Source organism: Sus scrofa, chromosome 11 (assembly GCF_054392235.1).
Source record: "Sus scrofa isolate SSC_HxYL_T2T_F1_AM1 chromosome 11, Sscrofa_HxYL_maternal_Yorkshire_Landrace_v2.0, whole genome shotgun sequence".
NCBI classification, from domain to species: Eukaryota; Metazoa; Chordata; class Mammalia; order Artiodactyla; family Suidae; genus Sus; species Sus scrofa.
The window spans coordinates 9,384,271-9,408,200 of record NC_139393.1 but is presented as its reverse complement, the minus strand read 5'-3'; the positions used below and the strand labels follow the sequence as shown (position 1 = coordinate 9,408,200).

The 23,930-nt window shown below is 46.6% G+C and overlaps 2 protein-coding genes across 16 annotated transcripts in view; one reads left to right on the top strand and one right to left on the bottom strand.

Moving 5' to 3' along the window:
- ZAR1L (zygote arrest 1 like) overlaps nt 1-8,183 on the top strand; it is a 47,974-nt gene extending 39,791 nt beyond the window's left edge. For 3 of the 6 annotated variants that reach the window (XM_084981443.1, XM_084981442.1, XM_084981436.1), the window contains one exon: nt 328-1,890. In XM_084981443.1, the coding sequence (XP_084837569.1) occupies nt 328-336 (9 nt within the window). In that variant the 3' untranslated portion in view covers nt 337-1,890. Of the gene's footprint in view, nt 1-327; nt 1,891-4,282; nt 4,395-5,197; nt 5,415-6,103 lie in introns of those variants that run through there. The other 3 variants (XM_084981437.1, XM_084981435.1, XM_084981438.1) reach the window with 2 other exon arrangements.
- The window catches only part of FRY (FRY microtubule binding protein), a 421,192-nt gene continuing 398,439 nt past the window's right edge, over nt 1,178-23,930 (bottom strand). For 7 of the 10 annotated variants that reach the window (XM_084981420.1, XM_084981421.1, XM_084981422.1 and 4 more), the window contains 7 exons: nt 23,639-23,828; nt 18,711-18,860; nt 17,578-17,676; nt 15,273-15,356; nt 7,345-7,455; nt 3,235-3,437; nt 1,178-2,566 (listed from right to left, as the gene is read on the bottom strand). In XM_084981420.1, the coding sequence (XP_084837546.1) occupies nt 2,308-2,566; nt 3,235-3,437; nt 7,345-7,455; nt 15,273-15,356; nt 17,578-17,676; nt 18,711-18,860; nt 23,639-23,828 (1,096 nt within the window). In that variant the 3' untranslated portion in view covers nt 1,178-2,307. Of the gene's footprint in view, nt 2,567-3,234; nt 3,438-7,344; nt 7,456-9,097; nt 9,116-15,272; nt 15,357-17,577; nt 17,677-18,710; nt 18,861-23,638; nt 23,829-23,930 lie in introns of all 10 variants that reach the window. The other 3 variants (XM_084981419.1, XM_084981414.1, XM_084981416.1) reach the window with 1 other exon arrangement.

Genomic DNA, 23,930 nt, shown 5'->3' with positions numbered 1-23,930 from the left:
TCCACGCCTCCTCTCCTCTGCATCCCTGGGGAAGGGAACATTGATGCTTCAGTCACAGAGGCTCAACATAGTACCAGGGGGGCACAGATCCAAAGTCGCTGTGGGGCTCTGCTGGGGTGGGGCTGCAGCTTCAAAGGGCCTTTCTTCTACACTCAAGGGAGACGCAGTGAAGGAAGAGCGGTAAAGGAAAAGAAAGCTTTCACATGAACAAATCTGGTTTTTTCTTAAAAATAACAAAACAGGAAAAAACAAAAACAAAAACCCACCACCACCACTACTTCCCATGACTATAGAGTGTAAGATATTATTGCAATCTCCTTTTTAAAGCGTAATTGATCATGGTGGTTCTTTGCTGTGGTGGACAGTTCAAGTCCTGACTAGTCAGTCCTTTCTGCTGTGGGTCCCGCAGAGCTGAGAGCGGGCCAGTTGTAAACCACAGAAACCTGCACTTGGTGAGTTGTCCCCCTCCCCAAATCATGGAGAATCATTTGTAAGGTAAGCTGAAAACCATCTGAAGAGTATGTTGACAGCAATATCCAGAAGGTCATTAAAATTAATAGTTTGATGTATATAATAACATGAATTTTGGGGGATCAGGCTCTCTATTGCCGGATACTTCTAAAAAATGTCTACTTACGATTTCGTTGCTTGAGGAAAGCAGGTTGTATTCATGAATCTAAGAAGTATGAGGAGGAAGACAGGAGAAGTAAATTATGTTCCCATGTCCCTGTTTTTCGAGTGGGGTGAAGAATAGATGAGTGTTGGGGAGAGAATTAAAATTACCAGTACTTCTGCTCATTCTGAGGCTATTTCAAAAGCTTAAGGATGACAACCTCAGGAGGGGCCATGGACAGTTAGATCCTCTCGATTTTCTTGGACTGCTCTCTTTGCTGAAGGTCCCAATCTCTGTTGGGTGTCTGCTTCCGAGAACGTTAGAGACCTTCTGCTTCCCAGGGTCACTGTGCTTGGCTTGCCGCACAACCCCAGTGGCTGCCCTTCATGGGACACACATAAGGGTGGTACCTTTGGGGTTGTTGCCATGGCAGCCCCCATGCAAAACTGTAAACATGTCAAAGGCAGAAATCCTCATTAACCAGAAATAAAACCCAGGATCAATAGGTAATTTTTTTTTTTTTTTTTAGTCTAAAGGACGGTCTAAACAGAATATCAACCGAGATTACATCACAAAAACTTTGAATGTATTTACAGAGTGAATAAGTTACATAGATAAAACTTTGACTATGTTTCTGATGTGGAACAGGTTTATACATGCACGCAGCTAACACGTGACAGCAGTAAGTTTAAGGAGAAAACTTAAGAATGGCCCTTTACATATATATTACAAATAAAATAACAGTTCTTAAGAAACAAAGTGACAACTCATATTTTACTTTCATGATTCTATTTCTGGCTATCCAAATGGATATTAAATATGCATGCGTAACAGGTGGAAAGATTTGGAATTTATAATGTGAAGGTCTTTAACTTTTTGCTACAAAATGGCAAAGTTGGTTAAAATTAACACTCATCCTTCGGTAGTATAAATACGCTCATAAAAGCAACCTTCTAGTAAAAAGCAGCCAAGATCCTTAAAAAAAGGTCTATCCAGACCGTTTTTGGTACAAGGGTCCTGATCACAGACCCCTGCAAAGAGATCCAGGGCTTGCAGAAACAGTAGCCTAGCAACGTAAGAAAAGTACTTCATAGCAGCTCCTTTTAGATACAGTAATTGTCTTCAAATTTCAGTGTACATTAAATTGTCCATTTACAATTCCCTTTTCACAAACACAGGCTGTCAGCTTTTGACCGTCTTACAGTTTTCAGTGGCCAGCTTCATTCTGCCTGCCCCTTCCTCAGCCCACCAAAAAAAAAAAAAAAAAAAAGAGAAAAGGGAAAGAATGTACAAGTTTGAGAATATAAAATATTTTTAGTGAAGAAAACATTGCACTTTTGCCAATCTAAAATTGTTTCTAGAAAGGAAGGTACTGTTGGAAGTAGTCGGCTTTGGTATGCGACGAGAGTCACGTCTGCAGTAGTGAGTTGCATCTGTTTAGCAAAACGAGGACACGTGTGTGCCACACGGGCGTGACCGATGGAGTCTGTCCTGGCAGGTCCTGTGTGACCTTGGTTCTTAAGTATTGCTACACGTGGGACGTTCTGCCCCATCCTCTCTAGAAAAAGTCCTACAGGTAACAAGAGGGAGAACAGTCCGCCCCAGCCTTTGGAAGGCTGCGAAGACGCTGAATGACGTCGCCCCAGCACGGCAGCAGCCCCAGCCTGGCCCCCTCGGGGGACGGGCGGCTGCTGTCAGAGACTCGTGCCGGAAGCGCTGGAGTCGGGAAGGAAGGCGGTGAGGACGCGGTAGCTCTGGGCCCTGCGGATCATGTCCCGGATCTCCAGGTTCAGCTCCATCAGCTTGGTGCAGATCTCCGTCAGGCTCTGGTTGGACCCCACCAGCGCGTAAGTACCCGTCTGTCCCAGCGTTTGATGACGGAAGTAAATGTTCAGCAGCGTCTGGACCTCATCGTCAGAACTGCTCCCAAAGATGTCGTTGGGCCACAGGCTTCTGCAGTCAGAAAAGAACGGCCGCTGTGAGGGGCACCATTGCTCACAAGGCTGAGCGGCTCGGGGTCGCGATTCGTTCAAGAATCTTACTTTTTTAAGGAAGCGCTTCAATGGAGATGCGACTTACACACTATGCAGTTCAACTATCTGAAACAGACAGTGCTGTGGCTTCTTAAGAGGAAGCTCAGAGCGGGGCAAACAGCACCTTAATCGCAGTTTGAGAATACTGCACCCTGTCGATTTTGATTAAAAAACACATGACACATCACAGTACCAGGATGGAATCTGATAATCCCCAAAGCATGTGTTTGCTCTAGAGAGCATTCTGGCTCCATGACTGTGCGGGCACTGTCCCCGTGTAGGGAGGAAAACCCCGCAGAGGAGGCATTCCAATAATGCGTTTGAAGGTTATCTTGGGGCGTACTTCGAAGGGTTTAAACATTTTAGGGATGTTTACTACCTTCACGTATTAAATGCTTTAAAGAGTGTTTTGATACTTTTAAAACACGTTACCCATACCTTACCCGGGCAGGCATGGTCGGGGCACAGAGCGCGAAGGATTGCTATAAAACCTGGCGATGCTCCGCCCCTTGGTGCTCGAGTCCCAACCCCGACCACGCGGCTCCTCGGCAGGGCCCTCCTTTGACACCTGCCGCTGGACACAGTTACCTGCATTCCCTGATCTGCCGAAGCGCCTTGCCCAGCTGGTTGTTCTTGAGGCACTCGAGCATGGACTGGATGGCTGCTTCGGTGGACGTGAAGGTGGGTTCGGCCCAGGCCCCCTCGGCGTAGAGGGGCTCCGCCGCGATGGCCGCGGTGGCCTCCTTCAGGCTCTTCTTTAGGTCACTCAGTTCCCTGGACATGTTTAGCAGCTGTTTAAAAAAAAGGTATTTTTACTGTGTTTAGGTGCCTGCTGGACTTTCCATCTCCAAAGGAGAAGGATGTGTGTGAGGCCTGGTGAAGCACGAGCTCAGGATGGTGGTAAAGGGACGCGGGCAGATGGAACCGTGCTTGGTGTGCGGAAGGCTTTGGGGAGGCAGGCCTTGAATACCTATGTAGCAACAGCTGGGATGCGCTCTTCTGTGAAAGATTAAGGCTCCTTTTAAAATGCTTTCTATTTAAACAGAAGGACTTGCCTAGAAGTTAAATGCAGAAGAGAACAGCTTTGGGAGCTGGGTGGAGCTGCATGCAGTTGCCCGTTCTACGTTCTGGACGGGTGCAGACTCAAGCAAATGCTTTTATGTGCCTCAGTTTGTTCATATGTGAGACTGAAATATCATCCACGCTGCAGATATTTTTGAGATTCAAATCTGGCACAGAGGTGCCCAACATAGGTAATCAGGACCAGGGAAGCTGTTTGGAGAATATATTTTTCTCCCTATTTCTATGCCATGGGAAAGATTAAAGACAGAATATTTAGGGCAAGGAGGAAATCTCAGTGTCATGTTGGTATTCATGTTACAGAAGTAAGAGAGTGTCCCTCAGAATTACTGGAACCAAAAGCTCCAGGGCTGTTAAAAAGGAAATCCTAAGAGAGGCCGGATGACTCCTCTTACGAGTGACCCAAACGTGTATCACAAAGGACAGCTTCTGCCGTTTGACCTTGAGAGCATGAAAAAAAAAAGGATGTTTTTAACATTTTTTTCCCTTTGTAAGGAGATGCCCATTTTCTGTGGAACGTTGATTCACCCACATCTTCACCTTTCTTCATTCCCAGCTTGCTTGTCGCACAGGTTAGAGAACTGAAGCCTTTGGGGCCCATCTGCCTGCACCGAGATGCCTGTTAAACCCAACTGTCTACTCCAGCCCCAGGCTGAAAGTGCAACGAGGTAATAACCCCTTTATATGAGTTGGTACAGTATCTTTGGTATATAGCTGTTACGTTTGAAAGTGGATTTCCTATTTTAAATGTAGGTAAGGTTTTTGTTTTTTGTTTTTGAGGGCTGCTCCAGCAGCATATGGAAGTTCCCACGCTAGGGGTCGAATTGGAGCTGCAGCTGCTGGCCTACCTCAGAGCAACATAGGATCTGAACTGCATCTGCGTCCTACACCACAGCTCATGGCAATGCCCGATCCCTAACCCACTGGGCAAGGCCAGGAATCGAACCCGTGTCTTCATAGATGCTAGTCAGGTTCGTTACTACTGGGCCATGACAGGAACTCTAAACGTAGATAAGTTTCAAATACAGTATGTGTGTGTATAGTACTTAAAAAATTATCTATATTTAAAATGAATAGAAATTCACTTTAAATTTATTACATTAAAATAATTAAAATGGGTAGAAATTTAAATTTATTAGATTTAAAATAATTATAGGTAGGCGTTCCTGCTGTGGCGCAGTGTAATTAAGAATCCGATGGCAGGAGCTCAGGTCACTGCAGAGGCACAGCTTCCATCCCCGGCCCAGGGCCGTGGGTTAAGGGATCTGATGTTCCTGGATTCAATCCCTGGCCTGGGAACTTTCCATATGCTGTGGGTGCGGCCATAAAAAAAAAAATAAACAAAAGGTTATATGTGTATACACAAATATACATATGTAACACATCATTTACTACTCGAGTGAAACTTAAATTCCTTCTTTAATATGGAAAATGACATGTGAATTGCATTTGCATGTCCTTTCTTTTTCAGCAAAGGCAGATCTGAGCATCCTGTCGATACCTGCCAGAAGAGTAAGTTTTACCCTGACACTGAGGCAAACAACAGTCCACCCTGCCTTCTCTTTGATCCTCTGTGACTGTGGATGGAAACTGGTTGCGAAGAGCTCTTCATAAACAAACATGTCTGATTCCTGCCTGCCTTGAAATGGGCGTTTCTGGAAGGACCATTGACCCTTGAACAACGTGAGGTTGGGGCACTGTATAATTTTTTTTGTCTTTTTTTTTTTTTTTTTTTTTGCTTTTTCTAGGGCCGCTCCCACGGCATATGGAGGTTCCCAGGCTAGGGGTCGAATCGGGGCTGTAGCCCCCGGCCTACGCCACGGCCACAGCAACGCGGGATCCGAGCCACGTCTGCAACCTACATCACAGCTCACAGCAACACCGGATCCTTAACCCAGTGAGTGAGGCCAAGGATCGAACCCGCAACCTCATGGTTCCTAGTCAGATTCGTTAACCACTGCACCATGACGGGAACTCCGGGGCACTGCATAATTTTGATGCCCCCCAAAACTTAACTACACACAGCCTGCTGTTGACCAGAAGTCTTATTGAAAACAAGCAGTCCCTTAACACCTACGTTGTATGTTGCTCGTACATCTTATCTCTTACGCAGTCATGACGTATGTACCTTGTTCTCTATTTGTTTTGATATTTTAAGATTTGCAGTTTCAGTTTTTTCAAATTGTCACAAATCCCCCCCCCCCATTTTTCAACGTATATATCAAAATGTCTGTTTAGAAGTGGATCTATGCAGTTCAAACTCATGTTCAAGGGCCAATTGTATCTTTAACCTGTACAGTCGCCTTCCTTTTTTCCAGACAAAATAATAGACTGACAACCACAATATCTGTCTCCTCCTCCCACTCTCCCAACTCAGACCTGATGGTTCCTGGGCTCCATCCTCGCCTGGCTGAAGACCCTCCTATCTGACCCCCTGCAAGACAGCGTCACACCTGCCGTGACCAGCAGGCAGGAGGCTTGAGTGTGGATGGACAGTCACCTCGGTCCTCATCCATGACGGGGTCAGGCATGGCACCGCCGTCACTGCGTTTGTCTGTGACGGGACCTGAGCATCACCCCCTTTCTCTCTCTCCCTCTAGTTTCAGTGACCTTTTGTCCTAAACATCTCCCCCAGGTCCTGCTTCCTCCCTGTCCCTAGCATTTCTGTCCAGGTTCAAACTCTGATCAGAGCTATTTCATCAGCCTCATAACTGGTCCCCCGTCTGCCCTCCCGTTGTCATCAAATCCACCCTCCACATCCCGGCCAGAAAGATGTAACGACACACTCCAAGGCGGGGCATCGCCTGTGAGCTCCCTCATCTCATCTCCTGGGCCTCCGTCCACTGGGCCTTCGGGGGCGGCCTCTGTTTTCTAGAAATACCTAAGCGCCTGCCTGCCTCGCTCTGTTTCTCACGAGCACGTTTATGCCCAGGCTGCTGCTTCCTGTCGGAACGTTCCTCCTCGGCTCCACTTCATGGCTCCAGCCCAGCCTGAAAAAGTCAGCTCAGGTGCGAGTGCCTCCCGAAAGTAGCCTCTCCGAAGCGCCTGGCCTCCAGGGGACCGAGGCCCCAGTCCTCTGCGCTTCCGTCGCCTCCAGTGCAGCCTGAGTGCACGTGCTACGCTGCGGGAGGCTCTTTGCACTGCTGGGGAAGTTTCAGCTCACGCAGAAACTGGATGCTCAAGTCGTTGGACCTTTTCCACGTAAACATGGGGACACATCCCCGTGCTAAGCCGGGCAGGGAGGCTGAAGAGAATCACACATCGTCCACCCCTTTCCTTCTTAGCTCTAAGTCCATCAAGCAGGAACAGCTCGAGATGAGAAAAACCGTAACACCAGGCACTTTTTCAAATAAGGACCCTCAGGCTCTGGGCCAGGGTCAGGGACGGCCCTCGGCCCAGCACGGAGGAGGGGCCCCCTCACGTCGTCCTTACCTTTATGGCAGCGATGGCCCTTGCCTGGGTCCCCTCGTGCTGGACCCTCGTCCTCAAGCCTAGTGCTGGCGTGAAACGAGTAGGTGGGAATAAAGTCATCTGGACATTTGTGAACGGGTAGGGGGAGAAGAGAAGGAAAGGCGGACACTTCTGCCAGGACCTGCGGTCGGGAGAGGGTGGGCTCACCTCGGGTGTGGAGCTGACTTCGTGCACCTGGCCGATGAGCTTACAGTAGGACTGAAAAAGCAGCAGCAGCTGGAAGTGTAGCTTGTACAACCTCTGACACAGTTCCAGTTGCTAAAGAGAGAATTTGCAGGCGGAGAAATCGTTATGAAGGATCATGCTTTATGTAATCAATGAAATCTTGGTGGAGTCTAACATATATTTTTTTTTTAAATCAAGGAAACAACTAGCTGTCACCATTCTAAATAAAACAACAAGAACCAATAACTATATCAGACATTCACGGTATAATATAGAATAAAACAGTTCCTGGAAGATGACTAACTAGAAGTCGCTGTGAAGGGACTGGGTGAACTGCCAAATTTCCATTGTATTTGCTACACGTCTTAATTTTTATATGCTCTATGTTTTTAAAAACTGTTTATTTGAAAGGGACAACATTAAGAGATTCTAGGTATTAAGTTTAAACATTCAGCAGACACGTGGGAGGTTATTCCTGTGCCCATTCTGGCTGCCACTTAGGGTGCAGGCACTCCTCCTAAAGTCTTAAACACACACGTCACGTGATCCTCTAAGGTGCTGCATCAGTTTTACTGCCGATACATCTACTCAGGGCCCAATAAATATTTGTTGAACTAAAGAGATATAAAAAGGGCCCAAAGAACTTAGAGCAAGGAGAAATTATGAAACCATGCAACACTTTCTGTGGAAAGAACGTTAAAAAGTATTCATACAGAATGGCCCTTGAGCCCTAGAGATACCTCTGGAATGTAAAGTGATTTCATTAAACAGCTCTGTGTAACTACAAAGTGAGAATAAATCATGAGTATTTCTAACACCAATGATTCTCCTGCTCCCAGGTGTATCTGCTTATCTGCCTCTAAAATTTGCCTGTTTTTTAATCCCAAGGATGGGTTAGCTGCTACGTAGTGGGTGGGATTCTGCAACAAGAAAAGGACCTAATCACGTCACTGTTTCAAATGTGGTCGGGTAAGGAGAGATAGGGCCTTTTACGAACTCAGCTCACAACTGAGAGCTGTCGAGGGGACTTCAGATCAGTCTAAGGAGAGAAATGATAAGAATTTGCATTTAGGTTTTAAGAAGAATATTCCATGAATGGTATTAAATACTTTGATCCTACTTTTTAGAAGTGACCAAAGTTCATGCTAAGACCATGCTGGAGGAATTTCTCTTTTTCCTCTCCCTTTGCCCTGGCCCCCAGGGGGGAAAAACAATTCTGAGATTTTATTTCTCAGTGCTGGTAACCAGCCTAAGATCGAGGAAGTAGCTATACTCACTTGTTAACCCAAACTAGATCTTTGATTGTTTTAGTAAATCATGTTTTGACCATTTAAGCTTTTCTTTATGGAACCCTTTCAAAATCTGGCATAAAGGATAACTACCAGAGACTCGCAGACAAAAGAGTATTGTTTCAAACCAAAATGTTATCGTTCACAATTGAGAGTGAAACCTAGCCATGAAAACTCTGACTTTCCTAAGTGTCAGATAATCATAATTATTAACTAAAATAGTCTGCTAATAAATAACATGAGCATTCATAGCAACTTAGGTTTCTACTTTGGGAGGGAAGCAGCCCAGAATGCTAATACATTACATGTCTCAGTCTACCAAATAAAAGACAATGAAACAAAATAGGGAAAACATGCTAAGAGATACAACAGTCCCAGTAAACAAATAAGATCTGTTATGGGTCCATGCGTCAATGGACCAAGAGTAGGAAAGAAAGTTAACTTACTGCAAGAGATTCCATTTGCTACACAGCAAGCATGGCACGGGAAACGGAGGAAGGAAAGAAAGTACAGGGTCAGTGTGATGCATGCGACAGGAAGCGCGGCCCTCCAAGAGCAGAACCGGCCGCAGGATGAGCATCGCCTGCCCCCACGGCACAAGCGGGCGCACGTGTACCCCCCTCAGCATGCACAGCGGGCCAGTTAAACACAAGCTCTCGGGGGGAACCCGTCACCGACAAACAGCATTCGAGGTCTTTTAGATTCTCTGATGAGTGGGTTTAGGTTTTGTCCATCTTGGAGACCAGAAGCGAAAACTTGTACTGCTTGAAGATTTTAGCGTTTAAACGTGAATCACGCATAAGCACAGGGACACGATGAGACCAGCGGATCAATGTGATAGAACTACAGCCCCCAACAGATTCGGCTATTGCTAAAGGTTACAGCAGAATTTTTACTACGTCTGGTTTCATACCTACGAAACTATGTCCCATTAGCTTAGAATGTAATTAACAATCTGAGTGGCATTTTCTTTAAAGTCAGATTGCCTTCTGCGTCGAGATGATTTTATAGGACTGCTAGATAGTGTCCTTTCAAAGGAGTAAACGCTGTCTTTATGCTCAAACAAACATGAGATAAAAAAAGGAATTGCTTGCACTTTATTTTTTATAATCTACCCCCTGCAGCAGACAATTACTAAAAATAATCTAGAACTGACGGTTACTCTAGAAGAATATACAGTTTGTAACTGGGCCATGTTTAATACTGGCTACCATTTTTTGGTGTCACCACATCACAACCATGGACTTAGTTTCAGGAGAGTCTGGGTATGTGCAAAGAGATTACCACAACCTGGCAGAATATTAAGAAACATCAACTTATCCATTCCTAATTATGGGTCAATATGTCTGGTTCTGGATTTTCAAAATATTTAAAGACCTAACTCCATTTCTAATTCTTCACAACACAAGTTCCTTGTTTTCAAGCTCTTTCCAAAAAAAGTCTAGATTTTCATCAATGTATTGAATTTAACATAAGGTACAGTATATAAATAAAACCATCAAATTATTTATAAGCATCTTCAAACATAGAGCCAACCCCCACCCCTGGACCCCCCGCCCCATCCTCTAAGGGTCTCCTCTTGTCTCCCTAGGTGCTCATACCACGTGGCACATTGGTGACGGTCATGTTTACTGAGTAGTTTTTTGGACCCTGGCCATGACTGTCTTTTAAAGCTTTGAAAGATAAGTACCTTCAAACCTGTGGTATAGACTATAAAGCTGAAGTAGTCACTATTTTCAAGGCAACTTTATGCTGGGAGTATTTAAAACCAAACCTCATGTGCTGAAATACAATGTCACAAGGAAGGAGGACAGGGCCAGAGTCTAAAGTCTACAGCTTCCACCGTGAAGACTTTTTACAAATGTCAAATTTGATTGAAAGGTTTAGTATGCGCTTTATTAGCACGTAACTGCTCCTACCGTGGAATTTACTTTTCAGCCGCGTGGAACACTGCACGTGCAGCGTGCATGACACGGTCCTGTGTGAAGAAAGCTCCTTTTACTGTTTTCCAAAACAAGGTTATAATCCAAGCAAGTCATCGAGTCGGTTAAAGCACAACCTTCTCTGTTCAATGGAAGCAAATGAGACTTTTTGACGCCAGCTCGGTGCTAAGGAATTTCCCTGTCAATGAATTCCGCCCACTCAGCGTTCGGGGCACAAGACTGTGTTTCTTGGGAGGCAGCCAGCTGGATGAACACCAGTTCTCAGTGTCCCTCTTACACGCTCCTTTTTAGGTAGGCTAGTCCAAGCCTCGGGGAGGTTCATCATCTCAGAATCCTTTCCTAGGCCACAGGCTGGGACCCGGTTTGCCTCTGGAGCTCCAAAAAGAAAGTGAACAATGCCTTCCAAGGAACATGTTCAACCTTTTTCTCCCCTGTGCTAATATTTTCCTGTATCCAGGTTTTAAAAAATAATCCTTTTAGAAGTCTTTATAGCTGTATCTGAGTTTTGGTGACTTAAGATACTTGTGAAAATGTGGGACTGTTACAGTATTATTCGGTCACAGGAATTTTCTTCAAGCTCTGTTCCTGTACTCCTGATATAGCTTGATGTAAAAACTGGATTGAGAGATGTTTTCTCAAAATGAGAAAAAAAGATCAAGAAATCAGGATGCTAACAATTGAGCACAGACAAGGTAGCTCAAAAGCCTAGAATCATCTGGTTCTTTTTCATGAACAGTAGCCTAGCCATTCTTGTTTCTCTGTATTCTGCTCTGAAATGAATGCTTTGCTTATGACACAGTTGGGTCAAAATCTGAGAAACTTTCAACATAGGAGAAGATAAGCCGGAGTATACTATATTAACTCTCATTTTTATCATGCTTAATCTCTGAAAGTCACTGATTTGAACTAGACTGGGAAGGAGTCAGACGATCTAGCCAAATGTCAAAGCTTTCCTACTCAGTAACGCATAGATGCATGTAATCTACGCAGAGGTGAACCGTCTCTACCCACCTGCTGCTAAGAGCACTTGGTTCTGGCACCTTCATGACTGTTAATGTTTGTTGAGTAGTTTTTTGGGCCTTGACCATGAATATCTTTCCAAGCTTTGACAGGTAAATACCTTTAAGCCTCTAATACAGATGACCCAGCCTGCGGTATTTACTATTTTCACGAAAACTTTCCCTTCAGCGGACATTGCCTTAGTTGATAGAGGGAAGAAGATTCCTATAGTGAAAGACAGACTGTCCCCGAAGGCTGATGTTTCATGGGTTACAGTTCAGCTGGAGAAACATCTCGTCTTGTTCAGCATGTAGCTTGTGGTTCAATCTGTAGCAGAGCGGAGGCTGCAGGCTTTTCTCACTCATGGATTAGGCAGGGATACGAAATACACAACTAAGAGGGTTAGTGTCCAAAAAGACTCTATGATGATTCCAATCTGAGAAGATAAAATGAAGCGGGCCTCAATGTACATTATTCCACCTAAGTCCAAAGAGGTGAATGTTCAGGTGGCGCTCAGAAATGGGTGTGGAATTACGAGGGTGTCCACTAAAATCACTTAGGACAAAGGAGGACCCTCTCCAGCTTTCGGAAGGCCAGCTCTGCGCAACCAGGGAGGTGAGCTGTGCTCGTGAGCTGTCGGGCCCAGGCTGCTGCCGCTGCCTGGACAGCCCAGAGCCAAGATGCTTCACCCCGCCCTACGTTTCCGTGCACGTCTGCTGCAGCCGCTCCAGGATGAATCCCATGGGCGGCGGAGAGGTCAGTGGAAACCACAGTCCTCAATGAGACGGGCTGGTTTTAAGTCCTGGGGGGCTGTGTCTCTCGCTGGATGCGCGCAGGGTGAGAAAACACTGGCAAGCACCCGGGGCCTGTGAACGGGGCGGCTCTCACAGCTCGCCGGAGGCACACGCCCGCCTTGTCTTTTGCATTGTTTGCTGTACACCCTGCCTCCCTCTAGAACTGGCACCGCGGTCACCACGTACACGAGAACTGGCCCCAGGCTCGCCGTGCCCAGGAGGACCGGCCCCGGGATCACTGTGTACAGGAGAACTGGCATCCTGATGGGCAAGCAGCCTGAAGTATTTACCAATCACGCCTTTTCAAAAAAGCCTTGCCTCCAACATACTTCGCATGTGTGGGACACACTTTTCTCAGGAACACCATTTGTTCCGTCTCGTTCGCACCCTGAATTCTCCCCCAATGTCACCCCCACCCGTGATGACCTCAGCACACGGCCACCTGCATCGTATGTACACACACCTTCATCACCCGGGTTTCCTGAAACAGACCCCTCTTTCTGCAGACTGCACTTCCCCGTTTGGGGGCCTTAGGTACAGACGCACATGCTTCTGTCACACAGAAACCAGCCTGGTGTTGCCCGGCTCCCGGCCCCTGCCTGCAGGGATCACCACGTACAGGAGGTGTCCCCTCAACAAGCAGAGGGCACCTGAGAGAGCCCGCAGCTCAAGGCCACTGTGGCCCCTTTAAGAAGGCAGGCCTGGCATTGCTAGCCTTTTTTTTTTTTTTTTTTTTAAGAGATGCTGTTTTGAGTGTATGTGTGAACAATTTTAATTTTTAAATGTTGGGTCATTAAAAAAATGGTGAATAAAACATGTCTGTGAATAGGTTACAGCTTATAGGTCACCAGTGTGTAACCTCTTCTGATTAATTTGATGTCTACAACTTCACATTGAGAAGAGAAGTAAAAATCAGACAATATTCAGCATCCAGCAAAGAGTTACATTCTCTTCAACAAACAACGCCACAGCAATTTCTCCCTTAGGTCACCTGTTAAGAATGACTACAAATCAGCTACTGACAAAGACCAGACCGGTCGGGGTAGGGCTTGGGGTGGAAAGATGCCACGTGACGGTCTTACATGGTCACCATCTCTGGCTGACCAGCGTCTCTAACTGGTCGAGGTGATTTTGCTAGCTTTAGTACAGTAAGTACTAACCCTTCCATAAAGTCCACACTTCTATGAAATAGAATACACACATGAAATAATTTTTGGCATGTTACCTTTGCAATTTTTTTTTTTTTTTTTGTCTCTTGTCTTTTTAGGGCCACACCCATGCACATGGAGGTTCCCAGGCTACAGGTCCAATCGGAGCTGCAGCTGCCAGCCTACGCCACAACCACAGCAACACCAGATCCGTGCACAGCTCACAGCAATGCCGGATCCTTAACCCACGGAGCGAGGCCAGGGATCGAACGAACCTGCAACCTCGTGGTTCCTAGTTGGATTCGTTTCCGCTGTGCCACGACAGGAACTCCTAACGTTGCAGTTATATCCAGAGAGTCTCCAAGTTAAAGCTCACTTCCTACTTCTCTTCCACTCGTCCCCACAGAAAGCGTGCTCAGACTAATCGGCAATATCAAACTATTGCAGAAGACAGCCCATGCGACGAAAAGAGAGCCGGAGTGGATCACCGGAGGGGGTAAGCAGTGCTCTGAGGTCAAACATTCGCTGGCTTTTGCTTTGGGATGGAAGCCAAATGGTAGCTCTCATCTCCACCAACTCGGGACATAAGAACAGTATCTAAACGGAGTGACACTGTCATTTCTCTTCAAGGCCCACCGTGAGGAGGATTTCTCATCCGCTGAAGGGTGCACAATCGCACCCGCTTTTCTAGGTGCGACAACATCATTACAAGGTGACAGCTCCGCTGCCTCCCTGGCCAGCGGCCGAGTCACGCATCGCCCCAGATCCACGCTTGCCCGCTTCCGTCCACTTCTGCAGGAGCGTGGCAGAGCCCTCAGCGAATCACACCCCCCCAGGTAAAACTTCGAACTGCTTATCACGGCTGTTAAGACCAGCCCCCAGGCCCCTCATGGTCTGGCTTCTGCCAGCTTGAGACTCATCGCTTTCTGCCCTCCCAGCCAGGTGGGCTCCTCCGTCCTCACAAAGGGCAGGTGCTCTCCTGCCTCGGGGTCTTCTCGCAGGCTCCCCACCCACCCCCTTTGCTTGGCCAACTCTAGCTCGTACTGAGACCTCTGCTTCCCGGAGCTGCCCTCATGCTCCATCAGCTTCTCCTGCTGTTTTCTTTCCTAGCTTAGAGGCCTTTGCCTTCCTCAGCGGCACTCATCAAGGCTGACTTATGTTTGACTCTGATTATCGTCTGTCTCCCTGAACAGGTCAGAAGCTCCACCGGGACAGAAGGCACCACTGTGTCCACCATGAGGGCCACACAGGAGTAACTGCAGAATGAATGCTCTTGCTCTGTTCACACTTCTCTGCCCAGTTTCCTTTAAAATATGGCATGTGTGTATAAGCCAGCTGGTCTGAGGTGGGTACTCGAAGGAGAAATGAGAAAAAATAAATCTGCTTTAGAACAACTGCTGAAAGACGTTTTTCATTCAAGGAACTAAGTGGGTCAGTGAAGAATTAATGACATTTGGTTTTATATTTTGAATGAAAAATAGATTTATTAGGAAATTGTTAGTATAGTTAGTGTCCAGCAGAAAGGTTATTTGCATCCTACTTTTCCAAACAGAAGAAACCCCCCAAGTCCCATCAACACACAGTCATGCTTGGCTCGAATGTCCTTTCTTATTCTACAATGTCATGTGAATGTATTTTTGCCTCTTCCTTTTTCAAGTTCCACGCTTCTTGGGTGGATCAAAACCAACACACAAAGTCAGAGCACAGAAAGGATAACCTCTAACAGGCTTTTATTACCTTTTCTTCGGAGTCCCCTGGTTGGCAGGTAATTACTCCATCTCTTGAACCTCCTGCGAATGTTGCCTTGCAGTTCGCAAGCCACTGTTGTCAGAAAGAGAGAGAGACACAGGTAAATTCACTGACGTCCTTAGAGGATTTTTATCATCGATCTTGTCAGGGAAGACAGATTAAGCTTCTCATCACAGCAAAATAAAATTTTGCTATAATGGCCTTTCGAAAAAAAATTTGGTTAAAGACTAACAATCTGAAATTCAAATATCTGATCTGTGAGTTTAGTGATGGTCCTTTAAAACGTTCAACATTTGGGAGTTCCCATCGTGGCTCAGGAGAAACAAATCTGATTAGCATCCATGAGGACACAGGTTCAATCCCTGGCCTCGCTCAGGGGGTTAAGTATCCGGCGTTGCTGTGAGCTGTGGTGGAGGTCACAGACACAGCTCGGATCCCACGTTGCTGTGGCTGCGATACAGGCCAGTAGCTATAGTTCCGATTCAACCCCTAGCCTGAGAACTTCCATATGCTGGGGGTGCAGCCCTAAAAAGCAAAAACAAACAAACAAACCTAAATAAATACATAAAAATAAAAAAAATTCACCATTTATAATTTTAACAGGATGCATCACCCTGAAGGATGGTTTCACCAGACCACTCCTAAGTTACACATAACTTAGAATAGTCACATATGGTTATACACCTGTCATGTGCTTGGAATCAGGAGACAGGACCAGCACATCCTCCCAGGCTGGGGAATTTTGGACAATGTGACCTGAACTCATGGTTCACCTTCCTCTCTGTTATGTTGAAGTGGCTTCAAGGGGGCAGGTCATGTTCACCGTGAGAAAGGCTATTCTAACAGCAGCCCAGCTATTTAGAGATTCTGCCAGTCTTCAGTATCCGGGATAGTAACTAACAGAGATGTGAAAGGAACCTTTGGGCAGAAAACAATAATCACTGGAGAGCTGAAATTCACGCTTGCCATCAAAAGACTGGCTCGGGCACCAGGCAGAATGAAAGGGTTATTTTTATTAACTGGTGACTGAGAAGCTGGAAAACAGGGACAGCAAAAGAGCCATAGAAATAGAAGACAAAGGGAACTGTTGCAGTAAAATGTCACCACTCTCTCCCTGTGACAGGTCATGAGATAATTAACAATAACAACAATAAACAAAACCCTCCTAACTTCACAGTGAATGTATTCTAAGTATGAGGCACTTATATATCTTATTTCTGTTTTAAAGGAGATATTGTCGTTAAGAGCTTGGGCTTTTGAATCTCACACACCTGAGTTTCAACTTAGCAACTCCCAGGGTAGCTGTAACCCTTACATGATTTAAGTTAAGAGACGTAATGCTTATCAAGTCGTTGGATACAAAAGACTTTGGAAATGGCAGCTGCTATACCTATTATAATCGCTAGAACCTTACAATTCTGCAAATTAATTTCTATGATCACTGTCTTATAGATGATGAATCTGACATGAGAGAAGATAAGTAATTTATCCAAGGTCGCTAACCCTTTTGTAACTGAGCTTCAGTGGGAACTCAAGTCCAATGTGACTTCAAAAGCCATGCTTTTTTTTTTTTTTTTTTTTGGCCACACTTGGGGCATGTGCAAGTTCCTGGGCCAGGGATCAAACCCAAGCCACAGCAATGACCACACCGGATCCTTAACCCACTGAGCCATCAGGGAAACTCCATCGAAATGCATGCTTTTTCATGGTTCCTGGTATGTGACAGGAAGTGCTCCATAGAAATCAGGCACAGCTGTTTGCTGGAATTCAGGGTATTTGTGTGGGTGGTTTCTCGGTCACGTCTGTGTCTAACATTTTACAACTTAGATCTTCAAAGGAAGGAAAAAGGAAAGAACAGGAGTCGAGGCCCAGAGAAACCACGGGGACCGGGAGAAAGGGCCACTGAGAGGGGTCAAGAGGAAAAGAGAAATAATTAACAATATAACGCTTCTGAGAGAAGTAAAGTTGTAACATTGATACAGAGATAATATTAGGTAGATACCCACTTTCCCTGAATTTCTGGATAGGGGAATTATGGGGCATACACATGGGGCTAAAACTGAAAGCTGGAACCTTTCTCTTTTGCAGATATTTTTACATAATCCATACTATGAACTGTCCTACCACCATTCAGTTGGAACTGTCACCCGAAACAGAGGAACAGATGAAGCCCGAGTTTCCCAAAAGAGTCTCCTCTCTTAGTTAATCACATCGCCTCCCAAAAGGAAAGCTCGGAGTGGTTGGGTTGATCTGGTTTGAACTTAACGTATATGCGTGAAACCGAGACGCTTACTGAGAGAGTGGCCTCTTTTCTGTTGTTGTAGGTATCCAGATATTCTTGCAGTTCCAAAACACTGAACTTGAGCTTATCCAAAAGTCCGCAAGAAAGGAGCTGAAGACAGGAAAATAGTGTGTATTACAATAACTTCCAGAGCAATAGTTAGGCATGGCTACACAGACAGAAAAGCTGGGCTGGAAGGTGGGGGGGGGGGCAGTGGCATCCATTTGGATAAGCTGTGCCGTTTGTCACTTTGCTCCACGCTCAGCTGAACCTGCACCTGACTATAATTTGCTCATCTAAATCCCCTATGAAAATGTCCATTTTGCCCATATCAGTACAGACAGACAAATCTGAATAAGAATTGCACAGAAGCCCGCATCTACTTTATGCCTGGGCTCTGGTATCTTTATCCAGAAAAATCCTGAGCAATGTGCACACAGACTTACCTCTAAAGAGATTTTCACACTAACTTTGTGGTTAGTCTGTACTTTAAATCATTTAAGACACAACGACCTCTCATGCTGTGGTCCTTGCTGCAAGACAGCTGCCCACCCGTCAAGTTCTTGGACAGAGCGACTCCTCGGAGACTTTTAAAGCCCGAGCACATCCTCCTTGCCTCTAAACCTCAGCAACTACCCAGCAGATGAGGCGGTTCTGTGATAGGCATGGGGGTGCGTGGGTAAAGAGGTTACCATACGCCCCCTGCCCAGAGAGCTCGCCAGCCTTGTGGGGTTAGGGTTCTATGTGTGCAGGCACGATTCAGCCGCCAGCCAGGGGCTGTTTTAACCTTCCTTTAAACTCATCATTTGCGGTTGGGCTGGAGGAATCCATCACAGGAAGTAGGGAAAGTGACCACATGGTACCTCTGGGGACCCACCCGGCTGGCCAAGCTGGCATCGTGGGGACTGGCTTGATCCACTTCGGGGTGTGTGTGTGGGTTGGGGGGGTTAGCGCACCACAGTCACAGCTGTCAGAGTCAGCAGAGAGAGGCACCAAGGATGCAGGGCTGGGGGGGGGGCACCGAGGGGCACCTCCTCCCCACTCCCTCGGCCTGGGCCGGCCTCACAGCCCTTCACACAAACCACAGCGCACAGCGCTCCCCAGAAGCTCCGCACCCTACGCTGGGCAGGCCCCGGGGCACTCACCGTCTCGGCGTCCACGAAAAGCGTGGGGCACTCGGAGCAGGAGGTGAGCATCTGGGAAGAGCTGACAAACTTGGAGCCGATGCCCCGGAGGTTATCTCCCAGGTAACTGGCCGCATCACACGTTAGGAAGCAGAACCTTTTCTGAATATTCTGAAAGCAACATGATTACTTGTTGGAAAGGCTGCACTTGACTTAGGTACTAAAAATAACCCTATTTTTAAATTTTTTGTGAAAATATCAAAAGAGCACAGGTCCTCCATGTCGGGGGAGGGGGGCAGAGTGAACATCTGTCTTAAATGAATCATCACCCAGTGTGGACAAAGCTCTTCCTGAAAGGTCATTTCTCAACCTGTGGATGCTAACAGAATCTTTTAAATAAACGCTGCTTTGCTTTTTGCTGATGGGCAGGGCCGGTCCGCAGCTGGAGTCCTCGTAGCGTGTTTGTCAGATGAGTGAGAGTTTCTGAGATCACTTTAGCGTGGGCGAGAGGAAAAAGGTCAAGCGATAAAACTCTTCTGTTTCCCAAGATTGCAGCTCCCTGAGATTGAGCACGAAATTGGGGCTATTTAAGCCTCTGAAGAATGAAGGGATAAATTCTAGATAGGACCTATCTCCCGCTGAGAGCATGTCCGATTAGGAGCTGTAACTCTGCCCTGCAGCTTTGCACACACATCAGCTCATCAGTCCCCACAAGCAGGTGAAGACACCAGGATAAGAGAGACTGAAGGGCTCACTTAGGGTCATGTAACGAGTAAGTGACGGAGGAAGGGTGAGCTCGACCCCCACGCTCACATCCCTTCAAAAAACCTAGAATGCTTCCGAAACGTCACTACCCCTCCTAGACAAGCCATCATCGGGAGGAATCTGATTCACTGTGCCCGTGTATGTGCCCAAATGAGCCTTGCCAGCCCCAACGTCCAACACATACTATCTTTATCAAAAGGAACAAAATATTTAACCGAAAAATAGTTCCAGTCCTAGGCACTGGCTTTCCCCAGAGATATGGATACCTTTTGAAGTGGAGAATCTAATGCATGAGAAATCCTCTCTTCTCTGTTATGGGGGACCAGCAAGTCCCCCAAACAGCAGAAGGCTCATGGTTCCTTCTAAGTTATACTAGAAGAATGCCAACCAGGTTGCATATTATTTACTTTTTATTTAATGTATATGAGGATCTTGATATAATGCATAACATACCTATGTCTTTATGGTGGTGTCAGTTTTATGTGCAATTAAAAAAAAAAGACAAGAGTTCCACTGTGGTGCAATAGGTTAAGAACCTGACTGCAGCAGCTTGGGTCACTGCAGAGGTGGGGGTTTAATCCCTGGCCTGGAGCAGTGGCTTAAAGGATCTGGTATTGCCAGATGATGTAGGTCACTATTGCAGCCTGGATTCAATCCCTGGCCCAGGAGCGTCCATATGCTGCAGGTGCAGCCATTAAACAAACAAACAAACAAACAAACAAAAAAACCCAAGAAACAAAAACCTTGACATAATGCTGCAGCTGAAAGGGACGGGAAATGCCATGTATCAGACAGCTAGTGGAATGGCAGAGCTGGGAGTACGATCCAGGTCCTACAAACAGTTTGGGTTTTTTTTTTCCCCACTTACCTAAGGATAAGGTGAGATCTAGGATTATTTTTTATTGTACTAAGGGCTAGATCTGCCCAGGAGTTTCAGAGCATGTGACTGCCATATAAAAACATCACATAATGTAGTGACACCGTGTGATTAAATGATGATAGTCTAACCCAGGATCAGTAGGAAGGAAATATAGTGACGGAGACACTTGGGAAAATGTCCATGCCTGGCCCTTAGAAACCATTTCCTTGTTTTAAAAACCAAATGAGTCTTGCAATGACCTCCTCTCTACCCTGTCCAAAATCCAACCAAATGCAGGGAAACGTGGTGTCCAGACTCACAGCTAAGTGTTGGAAATCAGTAAACGGGCATGGTGAGGACATGAGGAGAGATTCCAGGCTGCATGTCTGAAATGTGTTGCATTTCTAGCATTTCTGATGAATACTGATTTTGCTACCAGTACTGCTCTTGGAGCATTTGCAAGTAGCTGAGAAAGTCCTTAAGGCTAAATGTAATATTAAAACTGAAGTAGAAGGTATATGTTATTATTATCATCATCATCATCATTTTGTCTTTTTAGGGCCATACCTGTGGCAAATGGAAGTTCCCAGGCTAGGGGTCAAATCGGAGCTGCAGGTGCCGTCCTACACCACAGCCACAGCAATGCCAGATCCGAGCTGCGTCTGTGACCTCTGCTGCAGCTTGTGGCAATGCCGGATCCTTAACCCACTGAGTGAGGCCAGGCATCAAACCTACATCCTCATAGATACTAGTTGGGTTCTTAACCCACTGAACTACAATGGGAACCCCGCATTTGTACTATTATTATTGCAGATAAGTTCCTTAGGAATTGATCCAGCACACTGATGGAAAAACCAATAATCCAAACCCCAATGTGTCCCCCTCCCCCCTCCCAGGGCCCAGCCCCATATCTCGACTCATGTGACAATCTGATGCTCTACTGGCATTGTCAGAAGCTGTACATTTGAGATTTACATTAAAAAGACCACTCCATTTCATTCTTTCTGCCTTTGGGGAGCACCTATTGTGTATTAGCCACTGTGTCAGCTGCTGGCGGATCAAAGCAAGACACCGTTACCTGCTCTCTCCTGGGGAGACAGACACCTACACAAGTAATTCCAACAGAGTGTGCCAAGTGTAACAGAGGCAACCACAGTGCGACAGGAGAAGGGAGAAAGAAGGAAAGCAAGGCTTCCTTCACTGAAGTGACGTCCAATCAGGGGTTTGCGTATCACTGGGAGCACAGCCGAGGGACAAGGGGCGATGACTGTTCTAGGCAGAGGGAGGAGTCAGGACTATGCAACTGAGCATGAAGAGTTTAGTAACTGTGATTAGGAAAATGACTGCAACAGCCAAACTGAAATATGCATTATTAAGCATTTAAAAAATAGACCCTAGAACAAGATAATCAATTACATTGCTTCTGGATCCTTAAGTTTACTTCAAATAGTCGCTTTTGGGTAGTGTGCTTTTAAAATTCAATCTGGCTGAACGTTAGGGTGTTTCTGGAATTCTGTTCTTTTCGGCAGCCCACTGTTTTTCTGTCTCAAGCCTAACAGTCCTCTCCAGCCCCCAATTCATCCCAGACACAACCTTAGTTTTTGTCCATTCACCTTTCTAATAGGTCCCACTCAAAGAACACTGAAAAATTTGAGAGAGAACAGCACAAATAACCCTCAAAATACTTAGAAATAGCTATTAGCAGTACTGACCTATAATTCTCCGGAAATGACTCATTAAGAAGGGCCTGCAGACTCAACAGCCACGTTTACTTTTATGTTAACCAGATTGTGGCTTCCTGATTTTGGAATTATTTCAAGCAGATGATCCCAGTTTTTTTCATTGTGCACTTTCTGGATAATTCCTTATCTTCTAGCCTTTCCTTTCTGCCACGGCTCGTCCTGCAGGTGATGAGAGGGCCCCATCCCTCGGTCCAACCAAGTTCCTGTGACTCCCTCATGATACACTCAACAGAACTAAACCTCTAGAAAAGTCTCACAGGCTTCCACCTTGCTGTGTCTTTATCCATCCATCATGTAAGTCTATTCAAAGGTGCAACTACCCAGTTCCCTTCCAGTTTTTCTTTGTATGATCAGTGGCAGTTCTGCCCTATGAGTTATTAAAAAGGAAGTTCAGAAAAATGGGGAAAGTGTTTCCATATAGGAAAATGGGAACTTCCAAGAAAGCAGAGGAAAACGAGACACCATGATCTCATCATGCGGAGAAACTACAGTGAAATGTTCGCTCGTCATCTTCACTATTTTCTAGGCATTATAAAAAGTGGTTCTTTACATACTTCTTTCGAAACCAGTTTTCTTTTAGACTATATGGTAACCATGTTTCTGGGTCAGTCTGCCACCTATAACCTCATTCTCATGGCTGGGTATGATTTTCAGCACTGCCATTTCCCCACTCAGTATCTGCTTCAAACACAGCAGCAGGGCTAGGTAATTCGATGACGTTTGGAGATCTTTGGTGTTTCTTCACAACAAGGCATTTTCTCCCTTCCTTTGCCGCTTCTCACCCCCACCCATCTTTGATGACCAGTGGGGAGTAAAAGTTCAGAGCAAGATGCAAAGGATCGGACAGGAACTTGCCTGAGGACAGACAAGCATACACATAAATTTTAAACCACCCATCACAAGAGGAGCTCCCTCCGTGTCTTTGCTTCAGTGGCTGTTGCAAGGGTGTTGCGGGGGTAACAGTGAAATCTGAATGTATCCATGTACAAGGCTGCTACACAGAGCTGAGTGTACAAGAGGCCACGGTGCCTGGCTGAGGGAGGAAACCCAGCCTGTGTCCACTCTGCTGGCCTCTGCAGGAGGGGGCAGGTGTTTCCAGTTTGCACAGAGACACTGTATGGACTAGCCAGGCTGCAGTTCGCACAGGAGGTGCAAAGAATGACCCCTCATTGGTTCAGAGGCAGCTAAGGAGGGTAAGCAGGTGCCTGGCACGGGTAAGGAATTTGGGCATGGAGAGAGAAAAGACGAGGAAAGGAAAAACCCCAAAAATGAAGAAAAACGAGATACAAGGTCTAAGGCGAAAGAAGAGATGGAGGACAGGGCTGGCAGGAGATGCCAGGTAAGGGTCCTGAGGTCATAGTTGCCCAGAATGGCAACAAACACCAGAACGGGGGAGTGAGGGGCACAAGGCGGTGGCCTGGGACGTGGGGCAGCGTCTCAGAATGCCAGTCTGGGGAGGCTGAGGAGATTAAGGTTGGGGCAGGAGAAAGGATGACGTCAGAGGAAACGGAGGACGCGGGGGCGGGGCTTAAACCCGGAAGGAGGGCCAACTGGCTGGCTCTGCGCAGGCGCGGCGGCCGTACCTTGAACAGCGAGGAGAAGACGTGGAAGGTGTAGACGGCGCAGGAGCCGTCCGAGTCGCACATGAGCTGGTTGATGTGGCTGCGCCAGGCCTCCTCGGCGTCGTCGCAGGCCGTGGGCTGAAAGGCGGCCAGGATGGCCGAGAAGAAGGGCGAGGGAGGGGGAGAGACGCCCCTCTCGCCTTCTCCAAAGCTGCAAAGAAGGGACACGACCACGTCAGGAGGAGACGCCCTTCTCCCCGGGGCCGAGGCAGCCCGGCCTGCCCAGTGCCCCCCGCTCAGGTGGCTCTGGGGA